The sequence below is a fragment of the Scyliorhinus torazame genome, chromosome 13 (genome assembly GCF_047496885.1).
Source record: "Scyliorhinus torazame isolate Kashiwa2021f chromosome 13, sScyTor2.1, whole genome shotgun sequence".
Lineage (NCBI taxonomy): Eukaryota > Metazoa > Chordata > Chondrichthyes > Carcharhiniformes > Scyliorhinidae > Scyliorhinus > Scyliorhinus torazame.
The window spans coordinates 29449646-29471888 of record NC_092719.1 but is presented as its reverse complement, the minus strand read 5'-3'; the positions used below and the strand labels follow the sequence as shown (position 1 = coordinate 29471888).

At 48.3% G+C, this 22243-nt stretch overlaps 1 protein-coding gene across 1 annotated transcript in view; it reads right to left on the bottom strand.

Annotated features, from left to right (window-relative positions):
• Window positions 1–21912, bottom strand: part of LOC140387674 (lectin-like) — an 82987-nt gene extending 61075 nt beyond the window's left edge. Inside the window, exons 1-2 of the mRNA XM_072470867.1 lie at window positions 21832–21912; window positions 4041–4123 (exon numbers count right to left, since the gene is read on the bottom strand). Coding sequence (XP_072326968.1) covers window positions 4041–4123; window positions 21832–21902 — 154 coding nt within the window. The 5' untranslated portion in view covers window positions 21903–21912. The remainder of the gene's footprint in view (window positions 1–4040; window positions 4124–21831) is intronic.
• Window positions 21913–22243: the final 331 nt, after the last annotated feature.

Genomic DNA, 22243 nt, shown 5'->3' with positions numbered 1-22243 from the left:
TCAGCTCCGCCAGACATGGGGAACCTTTTATGAACATGGAGACAAAGCCAGCCGTCTGTTGGCTCACAAGCTGAGGAAGCAGGCAGCCACGAGTGAAATAGTGCTGGTTAGGGACAACAATGGCAGGCTAGTCGCCACACTGGAAAAGATCAACAAGGCCTTCAAAACCTTCTGCCGGGGGCTGTACACCTCTGAGCCCCCCCGAGGGGAACTCAAGGATGAAGCAGTTCCTCAACGGACTGAACATGGCAGTCATGTGGGAAGATAGGGGACAGAGCCTAGAAGCAACATTCAAACTGGGAGAAGTCACGGAGGTTATCAATGCCACACAGGCGGAGGAGGTGCCGGGGCCAGATGAATTCCTGGGGGACTCCTACAAAAATGTCATGACAGCACTGGCCCTGCACTTGTGGGAGATATTCGCAGACTCGTTGGTAAGAGGCTCCCTGCCGTCAACAATAGCACAAAACTCAATATCACTGATACACAAAAAGGACAAAGACCCAACTGAGTGCAGGTCCTACAGGCTCATCTCACTACTCAATGTACATGCGGAAATCCTGGCAAAAATCCTGGCTAAGTAGCTGAAGAGTTGCGTGCCTGAGGTAGTCGCAGAAGACCACACAGGCTTTGTCAAGGGCAGGCAGCTAACATCAAACATCAGGTGCCTGCTGAACATGATAATGATCCACCTGGGGAGAGAACATCAGAAGTGATCATCTCCCTGGACGCAGAAAAGGCCTTCGACAGAGTCGATTGGAAGTACCTCATAGAGGTGCTGGAACGGTTTGGGTTCGGGCCAGGGTTCAACACCTGGGTGAAACTCCTGTATAATGCTCCCATGGTGAGCGTACGGACAAACACCACCAGCTCTAAATACTTCCAGCTGCACAGAGGCACGAGGCAGGGATCCCCGCTGTCCCTGCTGCTGTTTGTTCTGGCAATCGAACCACTGACAATCGCCCTCAGAACAGCGAAGGGGTGGAGAGGTATCCAGAGTGGAGACAGAGAGTACAGAGCCTCACCCCATGTGGATGACCTGCTCCTCTACATCTCGAACTCCCAGGCCAGCATGGAAGGGTGAATGAAACTCCGAAAGGAGCTCAGGACTTCTCGGGCTACAAACTCAACCTGAACAAAAGTGAAATCTTCCCGGTGAACCCGCTGGGGGAGGGACAGCGCTGGAGGGACTACTGTTCAAAAAGGCCCAAACCAAATTTCGCTACCTGGTGATCTGAATAGCCCATAACCGGACATGGATCCACAAACAGAACCTGACGAGTCTCGTAGATGAAATCGAAAGGACCTGCAGAGGTGGGGCACACTCCCACTCTGAATGGCAGGGAGAGTGCAGATGAACATACTGCCAGATTCTTCTTCCAGTTCAGATCCCTCCCGATCTACACCCCCAAGGCCTTCTTTAACATGGCAGACAAACTAATTATGGCCGTTTATGTGTGTGAACCCAATGATTAAAAAAAAAGTCTTACAAAGGAGAAGAAACATGGGAGGCCAGTCCCTCCCAAACCTACAGTTCTAGCACTGGGCAGCCACTGCAGAAAGAGTGTGGGGATTGGTGAAGGGACTGGTAGCGGAATGGATGAAGACGGAGAGATCCTGAATAGGGACATCCTTCCGAGCCCGAGTCATAACTGACTCCCATCCCCCTGACCAAGTACCCAAGAAGCCCAGAGGTGGTGGCCATGCTCCAAACGTGGTATCAGATGAGACAGCACTTCGGTCTGACAGAAATGTCCACAATGGCCCCCACCTGCAACAAACCACAGGTTTACTCCAGCAATAATGCACACCACCTTCAAAAGGTGGAGACCGGATGGGGGGGATTCTGATGGTTCGGGACATGTACACATATGATAGAGTAGTAACCTTGGAGGAACTCACAGAGAGGTTCAAACTACCAAAAGAAAATGAACTAAGACACAAACAGATCAAAAACGTACTCCGTAAGGAAACAATGTTGTATCCCCAGAAACCAGGACATTCGCTATTAGAGCAACTGCTGGGCCCGGGCAACCGAGGGAGGGGGGACTGTGGGGACCTGTACAGATAACTGATGGAGGAGGTACGCTCCCCCTGGACAAGCAAGGGAAAAATGGGAGTAGGAACTAGGCATAGTAACAGGGGGAGGACTCTGGATCGAAGCCCTGCACAGGGCAAACTCCACCTCCACATGCGCAGGGCTGAGCCTAATGCAGCTGAAGTTTGTGCACAGAGCGCACCAAATCAGAACGCGATTGAGCAGGTTCTTTCCGGAGGTGGAGGACAAACGCAAACGGTTCCAGGGAGACCCAGCTAACCAAACCCACACGTTATGGGCCTGCCCGAGACTTGTCAGGTTCTGGGCGACCTTCTTTGAGGCAATGTCCAAAGTTGTGGGGGTGGAGCCATGCCCAAAAGTGGCGATCTTCAGGGTTTCAGAGCAGCCAGAACTATTTATGGGGAGGGGGAACCAATGCCTTAGCCACCCTGATCTCCCGCCGGAGAATCCTGCTCAGCTGTTGATCGGAGGGTTGGAAGGGTACTTCCAAAGGACATGGAAACCAATCACCAACTTGTCCAAGATCTGTCCGTAGCCAGCAACCAGTAGAGTAAGGGGGAGGGCGGTAGTTGCAAACAAGCCATGGGACAAAGGGGAAGAAAGAGACGGATGGAGGAGAGCAGAGCGGGGGAGAAGCAAAGTAGGCGAGAGAAACAAAGGAGAAAACTGCAGCAGGGAACGAACCCGAGGACACGCTGAAAAACCAAAGTATGCCTGTACATGGTAGTCTTTGCCTGTACTTAATAAACCATGTTTGCTGTCACTGGAAGTCTCCAGTCTACTGTCTCGAGTTATCACAGCTACAATAACAGATTTGTATGAGGAAAGATGGGACAAATATTAAGTGGAGTATAAACTCCAGCATGGACTGATTGGGCTAAGTGTCCTGTTTCTCTGCTGCATATCCTGTGTAATTTGTATCTATCCTGCAGCCTTCATTCTTATCCTCACAGGCAGAAAGTTCGAGAATAGTTTTTGTGACACTGTGATTAGCACTGCTGCCTCACAGCTCCAGGGACCTGGGTTCAATTCTAGTCTTGGTGACTGTGTGGAGTTTGCATGTTCTCCCCATGTCTGCGTGGGTTTCTCCGGATGCTCCGGTTTCCGACAGTCCAAAGATGTGCAGGTTAGGTGGATTGGCCACGCTAAATTGCCCCTTACTGTCCAAAGATGTGCAGGTTAGGTGGATTGGCCACGCTAAATTGCCCCTTACTGTCCAAAGATGTGCAGGTTAGATGGATTGGCCATGCTAAATTGCCCCTTAGTGTCCAAAGATGTGCAGGTTAGATGGATTGGCCATGCTAAATTGCCCCTTAGTGTCCAAAGATGTGCAGGTGGGGTTACAGGGGCAGGGCAGGGGGTTGAGCCTAGCTAGGGTGCTCTTTCAGAGGGTCAGTGCAGACTCGATGTGCCAAAGGGCCTCCTTCTGCACTGTAACGATTGTATGGTTCTATGGTTCTAATTATCCATAAGGCCTCCTTCTCGACCTCCTCTTGTGTCCTGACAGACACACAGTCCTCTTGCGGCAATGTACTTTACTATGAGATGATTGTGTGGGTATTTTGAGTTATCAAAGCTACGATAACAAATTTGTATGAGGAAAGATGGGACAAATATTAAGTGGAGTATAAACTCCAGCATGGACTGACTGGGCCAAGTGGCCTGTTTCTCTGCTGTATATCCTGTATAATTTGTATCTGTCCAGCAGCCTTCATTCTTATCCTCACAGGCAGAATGTTTGTGTAGGTATTTTCCCTCCTCCCCTGTGTTGGAGAGTCTCAAACGTACACTTCAGCTCAACAACTCTGAGCTGCTGTGTCTCAGGCAAGAGACACGTCCGACAGATGTAGCCATCCCGGACAGTCTGATTGTACCCAAATTCCCATTTTCTATTATCCGGATACACCTCCTGTGCTGCCAGTTTTAATCTTTATTTTTTGTTCACAGTCATTGATTTCCACAGATAATAGAATCAGTTTACCTGCCACGTCACTGCTGAATAATGCAGCCAACAGCAAAACTCCAATCAGCATCATATCTGGCTTGAAGTTCCTCTCCTCAAACCTGAAATACAAAAACAATTCAACATTAACATCAAGATTTCCAATGAAAGGTGGGAATCTCCTGCTCCCATTCCTACCTCTCTCTTTCCCAGTTGTCTGATGTGATGAGGTTCCAAGTGTGACTGTGAATATATAGAGCAGACTGAAGAGCAGTGGAGCCACTGAAATCAAATCCAATTGGCTGGATCAGTAATGATGTCACATTAATTGTTGACCAATTGGTGTCTGAGAGCCAACAGGAGGGACTGGAAGATATTCAAATATTTGCAGTACCACATCTGAGATTGTGCAACGTGGCTCTGTAACTCCTTGCGTTTGATAAGGTTCCCCACGGTAGGCTATTGCAAAAAATACGGAGGCTGGGGATTGAGGGTGATTTAGAGATGTGGATCAGAAATTGGCTAGCTGAAAGAAGACAGAGGGTGGTGGTTGATGGGAAATGTTCAGAATGGAGTACAGTCACAAGTGGAGTACCACAAGGATCTGTTCTGGGGCCGTTGCTGTTTGTCATTTTTATCAATGACCTAGAGGAAGGCGCAGAAGGGTGGGTGAGTAAATTTGCAGACGATACTAAAGTCGGTGGTGTTGTCGATAGTGTGGAAGGATGTAGCAGGTTACAGAGGGATATAGATAAGCTGCAGAGCTGGGCTGAGAGGTGGCAAATGGAGTTTAATGTAGAGAAGTGTGAGGTGATTCACTTTGGAAGGAATAACAGGAATGCGGAATATATGGCTAATGGTAAAGTTCTTGAAAGTGTGGATGAGCAGAGGGATCTAGGTGTCCATGTACATAGATCCCTGAAAGTTGCCACCCAGGTTGATAGGGTTGTGAAGAAGGCCTATGGAGTGTTGGCCTTTATTGGTAGAGGGATTGAGTTCCGGAGTCGGGAGGTCATGTTGCAGCTGTACAGAACTCTGGTACGGCCGCATTTGGAGTATTGCGTACAGTTCTGGTCACCGCATTATAGGAAGGACGTGGAGGCTTTGGAGCGGGTGCAGAGGAGATTTACCAGGATGTTGCCTGGTATGGAGGGAAAATCTTATGAGGAAAGGCTGACGGACTTGAGGTTGTTTTCGTTGGAGAGAAGAAGGTTAAGAGGAGACTTAATAGAGGCATACAAAATGATCAGGGGGTTGGATAGGGTGGACAGTGAGAGCCTTCTCCCGCGGATGGATATGGCTGGCACGAGGGGACATAACTTTAAACTGAGGGGTAATAGATATAGGACAGAGGTCAGAGGTAGGTTCTTTACGCAAAGAGTAGTGAGGCCGTGGAATGCCCTACCTGCTACAGTAGTGAACTCGCCAACATTGGGGGCATTTAAAAGTTTATTGGATAAACATATGGATGATAATGGCATAGTGTAGGTTAGATGGCTTTTGTTTCGGTGCAACATCGTGGGCCGAAGGGCCTGTACTGCGCTGTATTGTTCTATGTTCTATGTTCTATGTTCCTCAGTGAGGAATGGAAACTGCAGTCAATGTTCCAAACCCCATTAATCAGACTGGAAATGAATGGATTAACAAAATTAAGATTTAATGAATCAATGAGACCATTCAGAATTTGATCATTATTATTATGAGATGAAGACCTCTGAATAAAAGCATAATACTCTCAAAACACGAGAACGTATATCAGATAATCTGATCCCTTTTGTAATAGGTCTGAACCCCATCTATTCCTCCCATTTCTCCCCATAATGATAGATCTCCTTCACACACTGGCAGCAGTGGGAATGTTACCCATTTGTAAAGAATAGTACAGGAGACTCATGACAAAGGTCAGAGCAGCTAAAGGAACAAGTAGTAGAATGGATAGCAAGATGGCTTGAAAACAGAGAATAGACATTTAGGGTATTTATTTAAACTGACACAAGATGCAAAGTTGTGTTCCACAATGAGAGGTGTTGGGGACCCGTGTTGTTCACTCTTTACATCAACAATTTGTTCTCTAGAATCCAAAATATAATTTTAATATCAGGAACTAAACCTAAATGGGTTTTTAACCTGTTACGACGCTCTGGGCAAGTGCGTGGTCAGTTTCAGCTCCACTAATCCTGGAGTTAGAACTCAAATGAATTAGCCAATAATTCTTATCAAAATTTCTGATATCTTTGGCCCTTGACTGCACAATAATTACAGTCGATAAAAGCAAATTACTGCGGCTGCTGGAATCTGAAACAAAAGAGAAAATGCTGGAAAATCTCAGCAGGCCTGGCAGCATCTGTAGGGAGAGAAAAGAGCTCACGTTTCGAGTCCGATTACTCTTTATTTTCAACATGAACATTGTTGATTTATACCAAGAATCATCATGAAAGATGCAGTAAATACAACTGGATAACAACAAGTTAATAGCTGCTACCCACCTTAACAGTCCCAACCTCTACCCAAACACAAGACAGACAAACACAGAGGGATGGAAAGGGAGGAAACTAAAAAGGATGAAGATCAAAAGCTGAGTCTTTGTTTCAGAAGGGTGGCTCTTTAACACACTTTCTTGACAGCATCCTTGCTGATTAAAGTCTTGGTTTACAGCCAGTGATGGTCTTCTTTGCAGATTCCTTCATTCAGGGTCCCCACAGGTTAGAAAATGCAGTACATGCAGGCAACAGGCTTACTGGGTGGCACGGTAGCACAGTGGTTAGCACTGTTGCTTCACAGCACCAGGGTCCCAGGTCACTGTCTGTGCGGAGTCGGCACGTTCTCCCTGTGTCTGAATGGGTTTCCTCCGGGTGCTCCGGTTTCCTCCCACAAGTCCCGAAAGACGTGCTGTTCGGTGAATTGGACATTCTGAATTCTCCCTCTGTGTACCCGACCAGGCGCTGGAATGTGGCGACTAGGGGCTTTTCACAGTAACTTTATTGCAGTGTTAATGTAAGCCTACATGTGATGATAAAGATTATTATTACTGGACAGACAATTTATTTCTCATCAAGCTGGGCCTTCAGCTCATGGCTCACCTTCGGGCCTCTCTGCTTATGTAGAGACACTCTATTTCACATCAAACCATGCTTTCAGCTCGAGGTTTGACTTCAAGCACTGCAATCTCAAGAGAATAGAACCTTTCTGGACAGACAGGCAGCCCCCACAGGCCTTCTGGAGAGAATTAGTTCGATCTTTTTGGAGAGAGTTAGTTAGACCCTTTCATCAAGCTGCCAGAACCAAAACTGAAACCAGACTCGAATGTTGGAATTCTGAAAAATCTTCCAGTGAAATAATATCCAATCCCACAGTCCAAAAATGTGCAGGTTAGGTGGATTGGCCATGCTAAATTGCCCCTTAGTGTCCAAAAGGTTAGGTGGGGTTACTGGGTTACGGGGATAGGGTGAAGGTGTGGGTTTAAGTAGGACCGGTGCAGACATGATGGGCCGAATGGCCTCCTTCTGCACTGAAAATTCTCTGATTCGAAGACTGGATGAATCTTTGTCAAAGCTTGAGAGAACTGCAAATAAGATGAGATTTGTACTGATGTGGGAGTGGGCGAGGAGGAGTGGGGCTGGAATGAGGGTCAGTGATAGATGGAATTTGACAAAGAGGTTATGGACAAAAAGACAAAGGGAATGTGGTGATCATGGCTAAGAGGCTGCTGATAGTGGCACTTTAAGAGATCAGAATGTGTTAATGGCAGAACAGAGGTAAGGAGTTTATCAAAGGGCAACCTGAAACAGAGAACAGGTGGCCCTCCTGGGGTGGTGTGGCAGAGGGGGGACAATGGTAAGGGTAAAACAGATCGTGGAAAAAATGAATATAAATTGCGAGGAATGAAAATGGGGTGGAGGCAGAGGAGAGAGTTCACAGTCGGAAGTTGCTGAACTCAGTGTTAAGTCCAGAAGGCTGCAACGTGCTGAATAGAAAATGAAGTACTGTTACTCTAGCTTACACTGGGCTTCACTGGAATATTGCAGCAGGCCAAGGACTGACATGGCAAGTGACAGGAAGGTCTCGGTCCTGCTTGTACACGAACCAAAGGTGTTCTGCAAAGCAGTCAACCAGCCTGCGTTTAGTCGCTGCGATGTACAGTAGACCGCATTGGGAGCAGCAAATGCAACAGCCCAGATTGAAGGAGGTGGGCGTGAAGCACTGCCTCACCTGAAAAGAGTGTTTAGGCCCTTGGATTGTGAGCAGGGAGGTGGTAAAGGGGCAGATGTTACACCTTCTGAGATTGCGTGGGAAAGTGCCTTGGGAAGAGGGTGAGGTGTTAGGGGTGAGGGAATTGCGGACCAGTGTATCCCGGATGGAATGAACAAAGAACAAAAAGTACAGCATAGGAACCAGCCCTTCGGCCCTCCAAACCTGTGCCGACCATGCTGCCCGTCTAAACTACAATCTTCTGCACTTCTGGGGTCTGTATCCCTCTATTCCCATCCTATTCATTCATTTGTCAAGATGCCCCTTGACAAGATGCCCCAAGAATGGTCCCTGTGGAACGCTGACAGGGGAGTGAGAGGAAGATGTGATTGATGATGGCATCATGTCGGAGTTGGCCGAACTGCCAGAGGATGATTCTTTGAATGTAGAGGCTGGTGGAGTAAAAAGTGAGGACAAGGGGGACCCTATCCTGGTTCTGTTAGGGAGGGGAAGGGGTGAGGGCAGAGGTCTGGGAGATAGGTCAGTCACGGTTGAGAGTCCAGTTAACCACAGTGGGCGGGAAATCATGATTAACGAAGGAGTAAGACATGTCAGCAGCACCATTTTGGAAAGTGGCATTTTTGGAACTGATGCGATGGAGGTGAAGGAACAGGAAATGAAAATGAAATGAAAATGAAAATGAAAAATGAAAATCGCTTGTCACAAGTAGGCTTCAAATGAAGTTACTGTGAAAAGCCCCTAGTCGCCACATTCCGGCGCCTGTTCAGGGAGGCTGGTACAGGAAGAATGAGATGAAGCCCTTACAGGATGTGGGGTGTGAGGAGCTGGAGTTGAGATAACTGTGGGAGCTGGTGGGCTTGTAACGGATACTAGTGGACAGTCGATCCTCTGAAATAGAGATAGAGAGGTCGAGGGAAGGGAAGTGTAGGAGCTGAGCCATGTGAAGGTGATATGGGATGGAAATTGGAAGCAATATTGACAATGTTTCCAGTTCCAGACAGCAATGTGAAGCAGCACCAAAACAGTCATCGGCATACTGAATAAAGATTGTGGGAGGGGGCTGGAGTAGGACTGGAATTAGGCATGTTCCACATATCCCATAAAGACACAGGCAAAACTGGGACCCACACAGGAACCCATAGCCACTCCTTTGGAGTGAAGGAAGTGAGACAAGAGTAGCTCATGTCTGATTAATCTAGTTGGGTTTTTTGAAGAGGTCACCAACATTTTTGCAGGACTGAATATCCTCGTCCAGATCCAATGTATTTAGAAGGGAACATCTTAAAACCAGTTCTAAGATGGGCACATTGTACAGGTCATAACATAAAACATTTCTGGAAACAGTTAATTTCTCCACAGACTCAATTCCAGGGACACAATATGGAGCAAAGGCAAAATGGAAATCATAGAATTTGCAGTGCAGAAGGAGGCCATTCGGCCCATCGATTTTCCACCAGCCCTAAGAAAGAGCACCCTACCTAAGCCCACACCTCCACCCTATCCCTACACCTCCACCCTATCTCTGTAACCCCACCTAACCTTTCTTGGACACTAAGGGCAATTTAGCATAGCCAATCCACCTAACCTGGACATCTTTGGACTGTGGGAGGAAACCGGAGCACCCGGAGGAAACTCACGCAGACACGGGGAGAACATGCAAACTCTGCACAGACAGTGACCCAAGCCGGAAATCGAACCTGGGATCCTGGAGCTGTGAAGCGACTGTGCTAACCACTGTGCTACCGTGCTGCCCTCTAAAGGGGGCAATGTGGGACACTCGTCGGCTCTTCGGCCAACAGCCGAGACCCCATCCCGCTTCACATTATATTATAAACTGCTGTGTGTTTCTTTTTTATAAATTTAGAGTACCCAATTACTATTTTTCCAATTGAGGGGCAATTTAGCGTGGCCAATCCTCCTAACCCGCACATCTTTGGGTTGTGAGGGTGAAACCCACGCAGACACAGGGAGAATGTGCAAACTCCACACGGACAGTGACCCAGGGCCAGGATTCAAACCCAGGTCAGCACTGTAGTCCCAGTACTAACCATTGCGCCATGTGTCACAGAAAGAACAGGATTTGCATCAAAAACACTATGGTCCTGTTTATAGGTAAATTAAACTAGATATTGTTCAATGATGCATCCTGTCTGGCTCTGTCCTATTAGTTATTGTCTTTGTGCTCAGTCACTGAGGCACAGGGCCCAGGTACAAAGTACGTTTGTTTCTGCTTCCCTATCCCCTCACTGGTAGTAACTCTTTTTCTGGTGAGTTTGAAATAATCAGAAGGCCTGCTTCTGGGTTTGAAAGGGTTTTTAAAAATTCATTTCCTGGATATGGGCATCACTGGTCAGACCAGCATTTATTGCCCATCCCTAGTTGCCCTTCAGAAGGTGGTAGTGAGTTGCCTTCTTGAACCACTGCAGTCCCTGAGCTTTAGGTACACCCAGAGTGCTCTTCAGGAGGGAATTCCACGATTTTAACCCAGCGTCAGTGAAGGAACAGCGATATATTTCCAAGTTGAGTTGTTAGGGTCCTTCAGTTTAAACCTGGTCCCGTGTACGTACCTTTTATTTTCTGCTATTTTGGCTTTTATAACTTTTGTTTCTGGATAATTACTGGGAGCTATACCTTTAAGATGGATTTCACCTTTACTTTTAAATACAAAGGAACCCCTCGGCAAGATGTGCCGCTTGGATGGAGATGAAGGACTTGTTTTTGGAAGGGTGGTTTGCAAGTTTGGAGGAGTTGTGGGGGAAGTTTGGAGTCCTTTGTGGGAAGGGCTTCAGGCATATGCAGGTGCGCGATTGTGCGAAAAACGCTTTTCCAAACTTTCCGGTGGCACCGCCCTCCTCGCTTCTGGAGGGGGTGTTGTCGCTGATGGGGTGCAAGGGGGTTCACCATGGCGCTCTATGGGAGGATTTTGGAGGAGGATTAGCTGTTTTTTGAGGGGTGAAGACCAAGTGGGAGGAGGAGCTGGGGATCACACTAGAGGAGGGATTCTTGTGTGTGGTGCTACGGAGGGTGAATGCCTCAACCTTGTGTGCGAGGCTGGGGTTGATACAGCTAAAGAGAGTAGATCATAGAATTTACAGTGCAACAGGAGGCCATTCGGCCCATCGAGTCTGCACCGGCTCTTGGAAAGAGCACCCTACCCAAGGTCAACACCCCCACCCTGTCCTCATAGCCCAGTAACCCCATCCAACACTAAGGGTAATTTAGCATGGGCAATCCACCTAACCTGCACATCTTTGGACTGTGGGAGGAAACCGGAGCACCCGGAGGAAACCCACGCACACACGGGGAGGATGTGCAGACTCCGCACAGACAGTGACCCAAGCCGGAATCGAACCTGGGACCCTGGAGCTGTGAAGCAATTGTGCTATCCACAATGCTACCGTGCTGCCCTACACAGGGTACACAGAGTACACCTGAAAAAGCCAAGGAAAAGCTGGCTGTTTGGGGGGGGGTAAGGATATTTGTATGGGAGGGGCACAGCCAATCACATACACATGTACTGGTCTTGCCCGAAGTTGGAGATATTTTGGAGGTCGTTCTTCAGCAACATGTCGCTGATCTTGCATGTGGATTTAGAGCCCAGTCCCCTCGGAGTCATACTCGGGGTGTCGGCTTGCTGGATTTGCACACGGGTGCAGGGGGAAAATGTTTTAGTCTTCACCTCATTGATCGCTCGCACCCTGTGCCTGGGTGTGGCTGGTGGATTTAATCAAGTTCTTGCAACTTAGAAAAGGTGAAATCCACTCGAAGAGGGGTGAGTGAGGGATTCCAGAAAAATGGGGTTGGTTTATGCTACATTTCAGGGATGTTGTTACCATCTAGGGGGGTGGAGATGTGGCGAGGTTGGTTGGAGTTGGTTGGGGTGTTGGGATGGTAAAAGGGGACAATAATAGGTTAACTGTTCGATATTCTATTATTATTATTGCCTGTCTTATCTCTGTTGTTATATAAGAAAAAACATTATTTTTGTGATTCACTTGCAAATCTGGTGCCTATAAGTGATTGGAGTAGTCAAGGGTGAAAGATCTCAGAAACTATAATAATAATAATCGCTTTATTGTCACAAGTAGGCTTCAATGAAGTTACTGTGAAAAGCCCCAAATTGTTGGTTAATTCACTCACGTTGGATCTCCTGGGCATGTAGGACTGGAATTGACCGCGCACTCACCCATGGTGTCGTAACAGGGTGTTGAGTGACTTGGAGGGCAACCTCCAGGTGGTGGGGTTCCCAGGTATCTGCTGCTCTTGTCCTTCAAAATGGTAGTGGTTACGGGTTTGGAGTGTGCTGCCTGAGGAAACCTAGCGACTTCCTGCAGTGCACCTTGTAGATGTATACACAACTGTCATTGTTCATTGGTGGTACAGTTATTGAATGTTAGTGGAACGGGCAGCAATCAAGCAGGCTACTTTGTCTTGGATGGTGTTGAGCTTCCTGAGTGTTGTTGGAGCAGTACTCATCGAGGCAAGTGGAGAGTCTTCCATCGCACTCCTTACGTGTGCCTTGTACATGGTTGAAAGATTTTGGGGGGGTCAGGGGATGAGTTACTGGCTATAGAATTCCTAGCCTTTGACCTGCTCTGGTAGCCACAGTATTACTATGGCTAGTCCCGTTCAGTTTCAATGATAACCCCCAGGATGTTGATTGTGGGGGATTCTGCAATGGTAATACCATTTAATGTCATGGGCAATGGTTAGATCATCTCTTGTAGGAGATGGTCATTGACTTGCACTTGTGTCTCACAAATATAACTTGCCACTTGTCAACTCAAACCTGGATATTGTTCAGGTCTTGCTGCATTTGGACTGTTTCATTATCTGAGTCTCGAATGGTGCTAAACATTGCGCAATCATCCACAAACATCCCCACTTCTGACCTTATGATGGAAGAGAGCTCATTGGTGAAGCAGCTGAAGATAGTTGGGCGATGGACACTACCCTGAGGAACTCCTGATGAGATCGCCTGGAACTGAGATGATTGACATCCAACCTCCACAACCAACTTTCTTTGTGCCAAGTATGACTCCAATGAGCTGAGATTTTGCCCCCTGATTCCTATTGAATCCAGTTTGCTAGGGCTCCTTGATACCATACTCAGTCAAATGCTGCCTTGATGTCAACCTCACCTCACCTCTGGCATTCAGTTCTTTTGTCCATGTTTGAACCAAGGCTGTAATGAGGTCAGGAGATGAGTGACCCTGGTGGAACCCAAACTGAGCGCCCGTGAGCAGGTTATTGCTGAGTAGGTGCTTCTTGATAGCAGTGTTGATGACTCCTTCCATCACTTTGCTGTTATGGAATGGCCAGCTCATATGTAGGGATCACCCAGGAGAACGGTCAATAGTGCTACCGTGGGCAGGAGTCAGGCGCTATTGAACGATGTGGACCACCAGAGCTCATCGCAGAGCAGGTTGTCATCATCCGTCATCCCATGGACCAGACCCGGTGTACTGCCAACCCAGAGCCCGTACCCTGTCATGCAGCAGGTATGTGTCACGGAGGAGGGGGGGAATAGGGGGTGTGGAGTTGGGCTGCGATGTCCATGCCCTTGGCCAGTTTCAACCCCCCAGTTGGCGATCAAAGTGTTCTGTGCTCATTGGCCCTGGCGCACACATTGGGCGGCCTCGCGTGCCTGTCTGGGCCGTCTGAGTAGAAGTTAAATTTGGGAGAGAATTCCAAGGTGGGGTCCTTTGAGTAAGGATTTGGGGTGTCCAAATGAGATTTACAGCATTTTTGTGAGACCGGTTTGCTTACAGTGTAACAAGTTGTGGTAGGCTATATTAGGGGTATCGCGGTACCTAGGTGGGATGTACCTTATACTGTAGTATGAGTGGTGGAACCTGCCTGCTGGTTCCGCCCAGCAGGCGGAGCATAGGAGTCTGTGTTTCACCCACAGCAGTCATTCTGTACCGGAGCTGCTGGGGAAACTACTTGTTCATTAAAGCCTTCAATTGGACTACAACCTCGCTTCAGTAGTGATTGGTCATGCATCACAAGTATCTGGACACTACTTTAGTGATATATGTCTCTTATTTTGGGGTGTGATGTGTCTGAAGTTGGTTGAAGTATAGGCCCTCGGAGTCAGGATCCGGAATGGTGGGACAAATGTGCCATGGATACATTTGATGAAGACCGTGAGATGTGGAACTCAAATGAGGAAAGATTCCAATAATACCACATAGCGAATCAGACATTGGACGATGTAAAGGTCACACCATTTCTCAGATCAGTGGGGCGTAAAACTTTGATGCTGCTCCAAAATGTAGTTCATCCAGTAAAACCAGGAGATAAGTCAAACTAATGAAAATCTTAGAGGAGCATTTCTCTCCCAGACCTGCATTACTTGATGATACTCTTTGTGAAAGGTTGGTTTGCTGTCTCCGCAGTGAAGCTATTCAGAGGAAGCTGCTTACTGACACTGATTTAACTCTAAAAGCGCCGGTGACAGTTGCCATATCTGTGGAGCTAGCAACAAAAGAAGCTTCACAAATAGGGGCTGGAGCAAAGTTCAACAAAATTGATACCACAAGGAACAAGGGTGAAACCATGTCACTGATGTACGCAGGTTGGACACTCAGCAGGGGAATGTTGGAGTAAAACAAATCCATGCAGGAATTGTGGCAAGAAGGGCCATATTGGCAAAGCATGTTGGGCTCAGAAAACCTCTTCTACACCAAGAACGGGCAAGAAAAAAACACACCTAATCAGACTAGTTGTGTCTATAAATTAGTGAATGAAGTTCAAGATCACTTGAAAGACAATGTAACTGAGCTACTGCAGGCTCTGAAGCTAGGCGTCTTGTCAATGCAGGGTGTTCAACAATGTTTGGGCATGTCCAAATTTGAAGGTCATGAAATTAAAATGTAAGTAGATACGGGCACAGCAGTAATGTTAATATCTGAGACAATTTAAGAATCAAAAGCTGAAGCATCTGCCTTTAAGTCACTTGCTGGAACCTTCTCTCCACCTTTTCTTGCTGGTAGCTGGAATAGAGAAATGAGACAATTAGTGATGAGTGATTAATGATTCTGAGACCGGCTCCTACACTATAGGTCACTCACTTTTGTTCACATGTGATCAATGAATACTGGATGAAGCCTCACTGAGTGTTGGGGCGGTAAATCTCATTTACTGTGTCGGAATGATCTCCATCCTCACCAGCCAACTCTGAGGCCTGCTCCACCTGGGATGTGAGTGATCTCAGCTCAGGTTACCCCCTCCAGTCTCGGCGCTTTCAAACCAAGAATGGGCGATTTCGTCCTGGGTAAAGACAGATGGATCGACTCTGAGCAGAAACTGGTCGAGAAGACAGAATGACGTTGCTATGTTACATGAAAGGTGAAGTGACTAATCAGAAAGAATCAGATGAACCTCCCACACCCTATCAAACCCAAAACCAGGGCTGTGGATTACTTCTGGATCACCAGATAAACAGTTACCGGTGAGGGGATAGAGAAGCAGAAGCAAATGTACTTTGTACCTGGACCCTGTGCCCCAGTGACTGAGCACAAAGACATTAAATAATAGGACAGAGCCAGACAGGATGCATCATTAAACCAGATCTACTTTCAGTTACCGATAAACAGGATCAGAGTGTTGTTTTTTATGCAAATCCTGTTCTTTCCATTTTGTCTTTGCCTTTGCTCCATATTGTGTCCCTGGAATCGAGTCTGACCAAGGATCGAGCTTTACCAAGATGGCGCCGGAGCGAGGCGACTCTCTGCGAGCTCTCACAAATAGATCTACTTTTTACTTAACTTATCCTCGTTCTAATCTTTTACAATTTAATTCTAAACCTAACATTATTACTAACCTCTCTCTTTTAACCTCTCTTGCATGCTTGAACATCCTCCGAGGCCCTTGGAGACCATTTGACCCGACCTGACCTGACCTCCGCGACCTGGAAGAAGATCGGGCCCAAACCGGAAGTGAAGCCCCGACCTCGATTTGGAGCCGACCCGGACCTCGGAGCTCCAAACCCGGCCTAACTACCAACGCCAGCCCCCAGATCGCCTTGCCCAGTCCCTGGAGCTCCCGACCTGACCCCCGACGGCAAGACCTGGCCCAACGCGACCCCGAGAGACCCGCCCAGCGACCCGACCTACCTGGTGATGGAAGAAAGAAAAATCCACGTGGAGGCCCGACCGGGCCTACTTCAAGATCCGACCCCAGGAGCGCCCAGGGAGGGAACAGACCACGGGACCCAGCCCAACCTGCCTCAGGATGCCCCTGCCCACAACCCAGGACCCCGAAACGGCGGAGACCGCGCACGAGGACCCAAACGCGCGGCAAGGTATTCCCGCGCCTGCAGAACGCCAGGACCCAACGGATCGCAAACATGCCCCCCTAGCAACTCCTCTACCTCAACCAGCGCCCAGGACCCTGCCAGACGCGACCCCAGATACGTAAACAGCTCCCTGGTCCCCGCCAGCGCCCTGGACCCCGCCAGACGCAACCACCTACCTTCCACAAGACATCGGCCATCGGATCCCAGGATCATCCAGCAGCAGCCGCCGACCGAGGAAGCGAGGGAAACGCGGCGGTCTGCAGGTTAGATTGAAGCAACGCGGTTTCAAGACCCTTCTTCCCCAGCATACACCTGGCAAACGTCCACGCGATCGAAAATAAGCTGGATGAACTTAACGCCAGACTTACCTCTCAGAGGGAAGTAAGAGACTGCTGTGTGCTCTGTTTCACAGAGACATGGCTCACCCCTGCCTCACCGGACTCTGCCATACAACCTGAAGGCTTCTCAATTCACCCGTCGGACCGCACGGCATCATCAGGCAAAGCGAAGGGTGGAGGGGTTTGCCTCCTCATCAACTCCTCCTGGTGCTTGGATGTGGCGACTCTGGCGACCTACTGCTCCCAGACCTGGAATACCTGACCGTGAAGTGCCGCCCATATTATCTTCCACGTGAGTTCACTTCAGCCATTATCACAGCGGTCTACATCCCACCCCAGGCAGTAGTGAGGAAGGTGCTGGACGAACTATACACAGTAATAAACAACTACGAAACAGAACACCCGGAGGCCTTGTTCATCGTGGCCGGAGACTTCAACAAGGCCAACCTCAAGAGTGTACTGCCAAAATTCCACCAGCACATCTCCTGTCCCACCAGAGGCGACAACACTCTTGACCACTGCTACTCAAAAATCAAGGGTGCCTACCGTTCCAACCCCCGGCCGCACTTTGGGAAATCAGACCATAAGACGGTGCTCCTTCTCCCGGCATACAAGCAGAAACTCAAGCGGGAGAATCCAGCTAAGTAGGTTGTGCAGTGGTGGTCCGAGGAGACAGAAGAGCTCTTACGTGACTGCTTAGAGACAGTGGACTGGTCCATATTTAAGAACTCAGCGACCAACTTAAATGAGTATGCCACCACCGTCACAGACTTCATCAGCAAATGTGTGGACGTCTGCGTGACAAAGAAAGCAGTACGTGCGTTCCCCAACCGGAAACCATGGCTCAATCGCGAGATTGACTCCCTACTGAAGGACAGATCTGAGGCGTTCAAGGCAGACAACCCTGACCTATACAAGAAATCCAGGTACGACCTCCGCAAAGCCATCCGGAATGCCAAGAGAGAATATCAAACCAAGCTAGAGTCACAGACAGACTCTCGGCGGTTGTGGCAAGGACTAAACAACATAACGGGCTACAAAGCGAAGCCGAACAGTATCTCTGGCAGCAGCGCACCCCTCCCCGATGAACTCAATGCATTCTATGCTCGGTTCGAGCAGGTAACCAACAATCCGCTGGCGAGTGCCCCAGCAGCCCATAATTCACCCATACCCACCATCACAGCTTCCGAAGTCAGATTGGCCTTCCTGAAAGTGAACCCTCGGAAGGCGACGGGCCCAGACGGGATCCCTGGTCGTGCACTCAGAGCCTGCGCGGACCAGCTGGCAGAGGTACTCACGGACATCTTTAACCTGTCCCTACTCCAGTCCGAGGTCCCCACCTGCTTCAAGAAGACCACCATCATACCGGTACCAAAGAAGAACCAGGCAACGTGCCTCAATGACTACCGACCAGTGGCCCTGGCTTCAGTCGTAATGAAGTGCTTCGAGTGGTTGATCATGAAGCGCATCACCTCCATACTCCCAGAACGCCTTGACCCACTGCAATTCGCATACCGCTGCAACCGGTCCACATCTGACACCATTTCCCTGGCCCTACACTTATCCCTAGAGCATCTCGAAAACAAGGACTCCTGCATTAGACTCCTATTTATTGACTACAGCTCCGCCTTCAACACCATAATCCCAGCCAAGCTCATATCAAAGCTCCAAAACCTAGGACTTAGCTCCCCACTCTGCAACTGGATCCTCGATTTTCTGACCAACAGACCACAATCAGTAAGAATGAACAACAACACCTCCTCCACAATAGTCCTCAACACCGGCGCCCCGCAAGGCTGCATACTTAGCCCCCTACTCTACTCCCTGTACACACACGACTGCGTGGCAAAACTTGGTTCCAACTCCATCTACAAGTTTGCTGATGATACGACCATAGTGGGCCAGATCTTGAATAACGATGAGTCCGAATACAGGAGGGAGATAGAGAACCTAGTGGAATGGTGTAGCGACAACAATCTCTCCCTCAATGCCAGCAAAACTAAAGAGCTGGTAATTGACTTCAGGAAGCAAAGTACTGTACACACCCCTGTCAGCATCAACGGGGCCGAGGTGGAGATGGTTAGCAGTTTCAAATTCCTAGGGGTGCACATCTCCAAAAATCTGTCCTGGTCCACCCACGTCGACGCTACCACCAAGAAAGCACAACAGCGCCTATACTTCCTCAGGAAACTAAGGAAATTCGGATTGTCCACATTGACTCTTACCAACTTTTACAGATGCACCATAGAAAGCATCCTATCAGGCTGCATCACAGCCTGGTATGGCAACTGCTCGGCCCAGGACCGCAAGAAACTTCAGAGAGTCGTGAACACAGCCCAGTCCATCACACAAACCTGCCTCCCATCCATTGACTCCATCCACACCTCCCGCTGCCTGGGGAAAGCGGGCAGTATAATCAAAGATCCCTCCCACCCGGCTCACTCACTCTTCCAACTTCTTCCATCGGGCAGGAGATACAGAAGTCTGAGAACACGCACGAACAGACTCAAAAACAGCTTCTTCCCCACTGTCTCCAGACTCCTAAATGACCCTCTTATGGACTGATTTCATTAACACTACACCCTGTATGCTTCATCCGATGCCAGTGATTATGTAGTTACATTGTATATGTTGTGTTGCCCTATTATGTATTTTCTTTTCTTCTCTTTTCTTCTCATATACTTAATGATCTGTTGAGCTGTTCGCAGAAAAATACTTTTCACTGTACCTCGGTACACGGGACAATAAACAAATCCAATCCATCCAATCCAATGAGGAGAAGTTGATTGTTTCCAGAAATGTTTCATGATACGGCCTGCACAATATACTCATTTTAGGATTGCTTTTGGTCCGAACACATCGTAATGGACTAGGTGATTCAGTTCCTCAAACCTGTTCTGCTATTCCACGAGATATCAGAACATCATCTCCTTTTACCTACCTTTGTTCTCTATCCATATCATTTGTATTCACTCCCCTATCCACCATGTTAGTGAAATTCTCAAAAAACTCAACTAGATCAATCAGACATGAACTCTTCACAAATTCTCGTCTCTCTTTGATCAGTTGCTATTCCTCCAACTTTATCACCGTGTCCCTGGCGACAGATCCCAGCTGCCACCCCACAATTGTTGATAAACTGATTGGCCTGTCGGTATCTAGTTTCACCCCTTCTTAAATAATGGAGTGACAATAATTTCTGAACCTAGAGAGTTTCGGAAAACTTTGACAAACATCGACAATTTCATGGGCAGCACAGTACCACAAGTGGATAGCACTGTGCCTTCACAGTGCCAGGGTCCCAGGTTCGAGTCCACGCTGGGTCACTGTCTGTGCGGAGTCTGCACGTTCTCCCCGTGTCTGCGTGGGTTTCCTCCGGGTGCTCCGGTTTCCTCCCACAGTCCAAAGACGTGCAGGTTAGGTGGATTGGCCATGATAAATTGCCCTTCGTGACCAAAAAGGTTAGATGGGGTTATTGAGTTCTGGGGATAGGGTGGAAGTGAGGGCTTAAGTGGGTCGGTGCAGACTTGATGGGCTGGATGGCCTCCTTCTGCACTGTATGTTCTATGTTCTAATTTCCTCACGTTGTCCTTTCAGAAGCCTGACATGAAACCTAACAGATTGGAGAGACCGATCTGTTTTAAATCTTATTTCTCCTCTCTCTCTAAATTACTCAGTTCATGTTGGAATCTGGAGCATGAACAGCATCCTGGAGAATGGTTGCTTTGAGTGGGATTTTCCATTCTGCAATATGGAAGATATCTGGGAAGAGCTGAAGAATAAAGGCATAAAGTGTGAGCTTTTGCGATAAAACCGCCAGTAAAAAACTGCAAAACTCCAGGACCAGAGCTGTATTGTTCTCACAGGGAGGCGAACGCTCCATCTGCTGGTAGAAAGGCAGAAGTGCACTGATCTGAGCATCCTGTGTACATCACCATCTGGTTGCCGGCGACGAGAACTGCACTGATCTGAACTCGCCGGAGCGAGGGCCACCTTGTGGATAAAGGGCACAATCTAGTGCCTGTGATACATTGGGACAGTTAAGGGTTAAAGATCTTCAGAAAACGTGGATTATAGGTTAATTCACTTTTGTTGGGTCTCCCGGGTCTACGGGGCTGGAATTGACCGCGTACTCGCCCAGGGTGCCGTAACACTGACGCTCAGTTTGGCCTTAGCCAGGGTAACACTCCTGACCTCTTTCCAAACTTGGTTAAAACATTGTCAAGAATGCGGATCTCCAAAGGTGAGGTGAGGATGAATGCCCCTGACAAGGCTTCATTTGACTGAGTGTGGTATCAAGGAGCAGAGCAAAACCGGAGTCAAAGGGAATCAGGGGTGAAAACTCTCCCCAAGTTGGAATCATCCCTAACACAAAGCAGATGGTTGTGGTTGTTGGAAGTAAACAATCCCAAGACATTGCTGCAGGAGTTCTTTCGGGCCATGTCCTAAACCCAACCACCTCCACCTGTATCATCAATGACTTACCTTCCATCATAAGGTTAGAAGTAAGGAGACCTTTCACTGGTCTATCAAATTAGCCTTGACAATTCCTGTGCAGGAAGGGACCTGAAAATTTAGATTGGGATATTCGATGATTGTACAATATTCAGCACCATTCGCAACTTGGCAGATGCTGAAGCAGTCCATGTCCAAAATGCTGCAAGAATTGGGCAATATCCAGGCTTGAGCTCACAAGTGGCAAATAACATTTGTGCCACACAAGTGCCCGGCAAAGACCATCTCCAACAAGAGAAAATATAACCAGCAGACATCACATTCAATGGCATTACCACCACAATTCCCGTACCAGCTGAGGATTTGAATTCTCCCTCTGTGTACCCAAACAGGCGCCGGAATGTGGCGACTAGGCGCTTTTCACAGTAACTTCATTGCAGTGTTAATGTAAGCCTACTTGTGACAATAAAGTTTATTTATCCTTTATTTATTACTGTGTCCCCACCATCAAAAACCCAGGACTTACCATTGACCAGAAACATAACTGGACCAGCCATATAAATATTGTGTCCACAAGCGTGGGTAACACACCTCCATGGTACAGGACATGACTCCATGGTGCAGGGCAAGTCTCCATGGTGCAGGGCATGTCTTCATGGTGCAGGACATGTCTCCATGGCGCAGGACATGTCTTCATGGTGCAGGACATGACTCCAAGGTGCAGGACATGTCTCCATGGTGCAGGACATGTCTCCATGGTGCAGGACATGTCTCCATGGTGCAGGACATGTCTCCATGGTGCAGGACATGTCTCCATAATGCAGGACATGTCTCCATGGTGCAGGACATGTCTCCATGGTGCAGGGCATGTCTCCATGGTGCAGGGCATGTCTTCATGGTGCAGGACATGTCTCCATAATGCAGGACATGTCTCCATG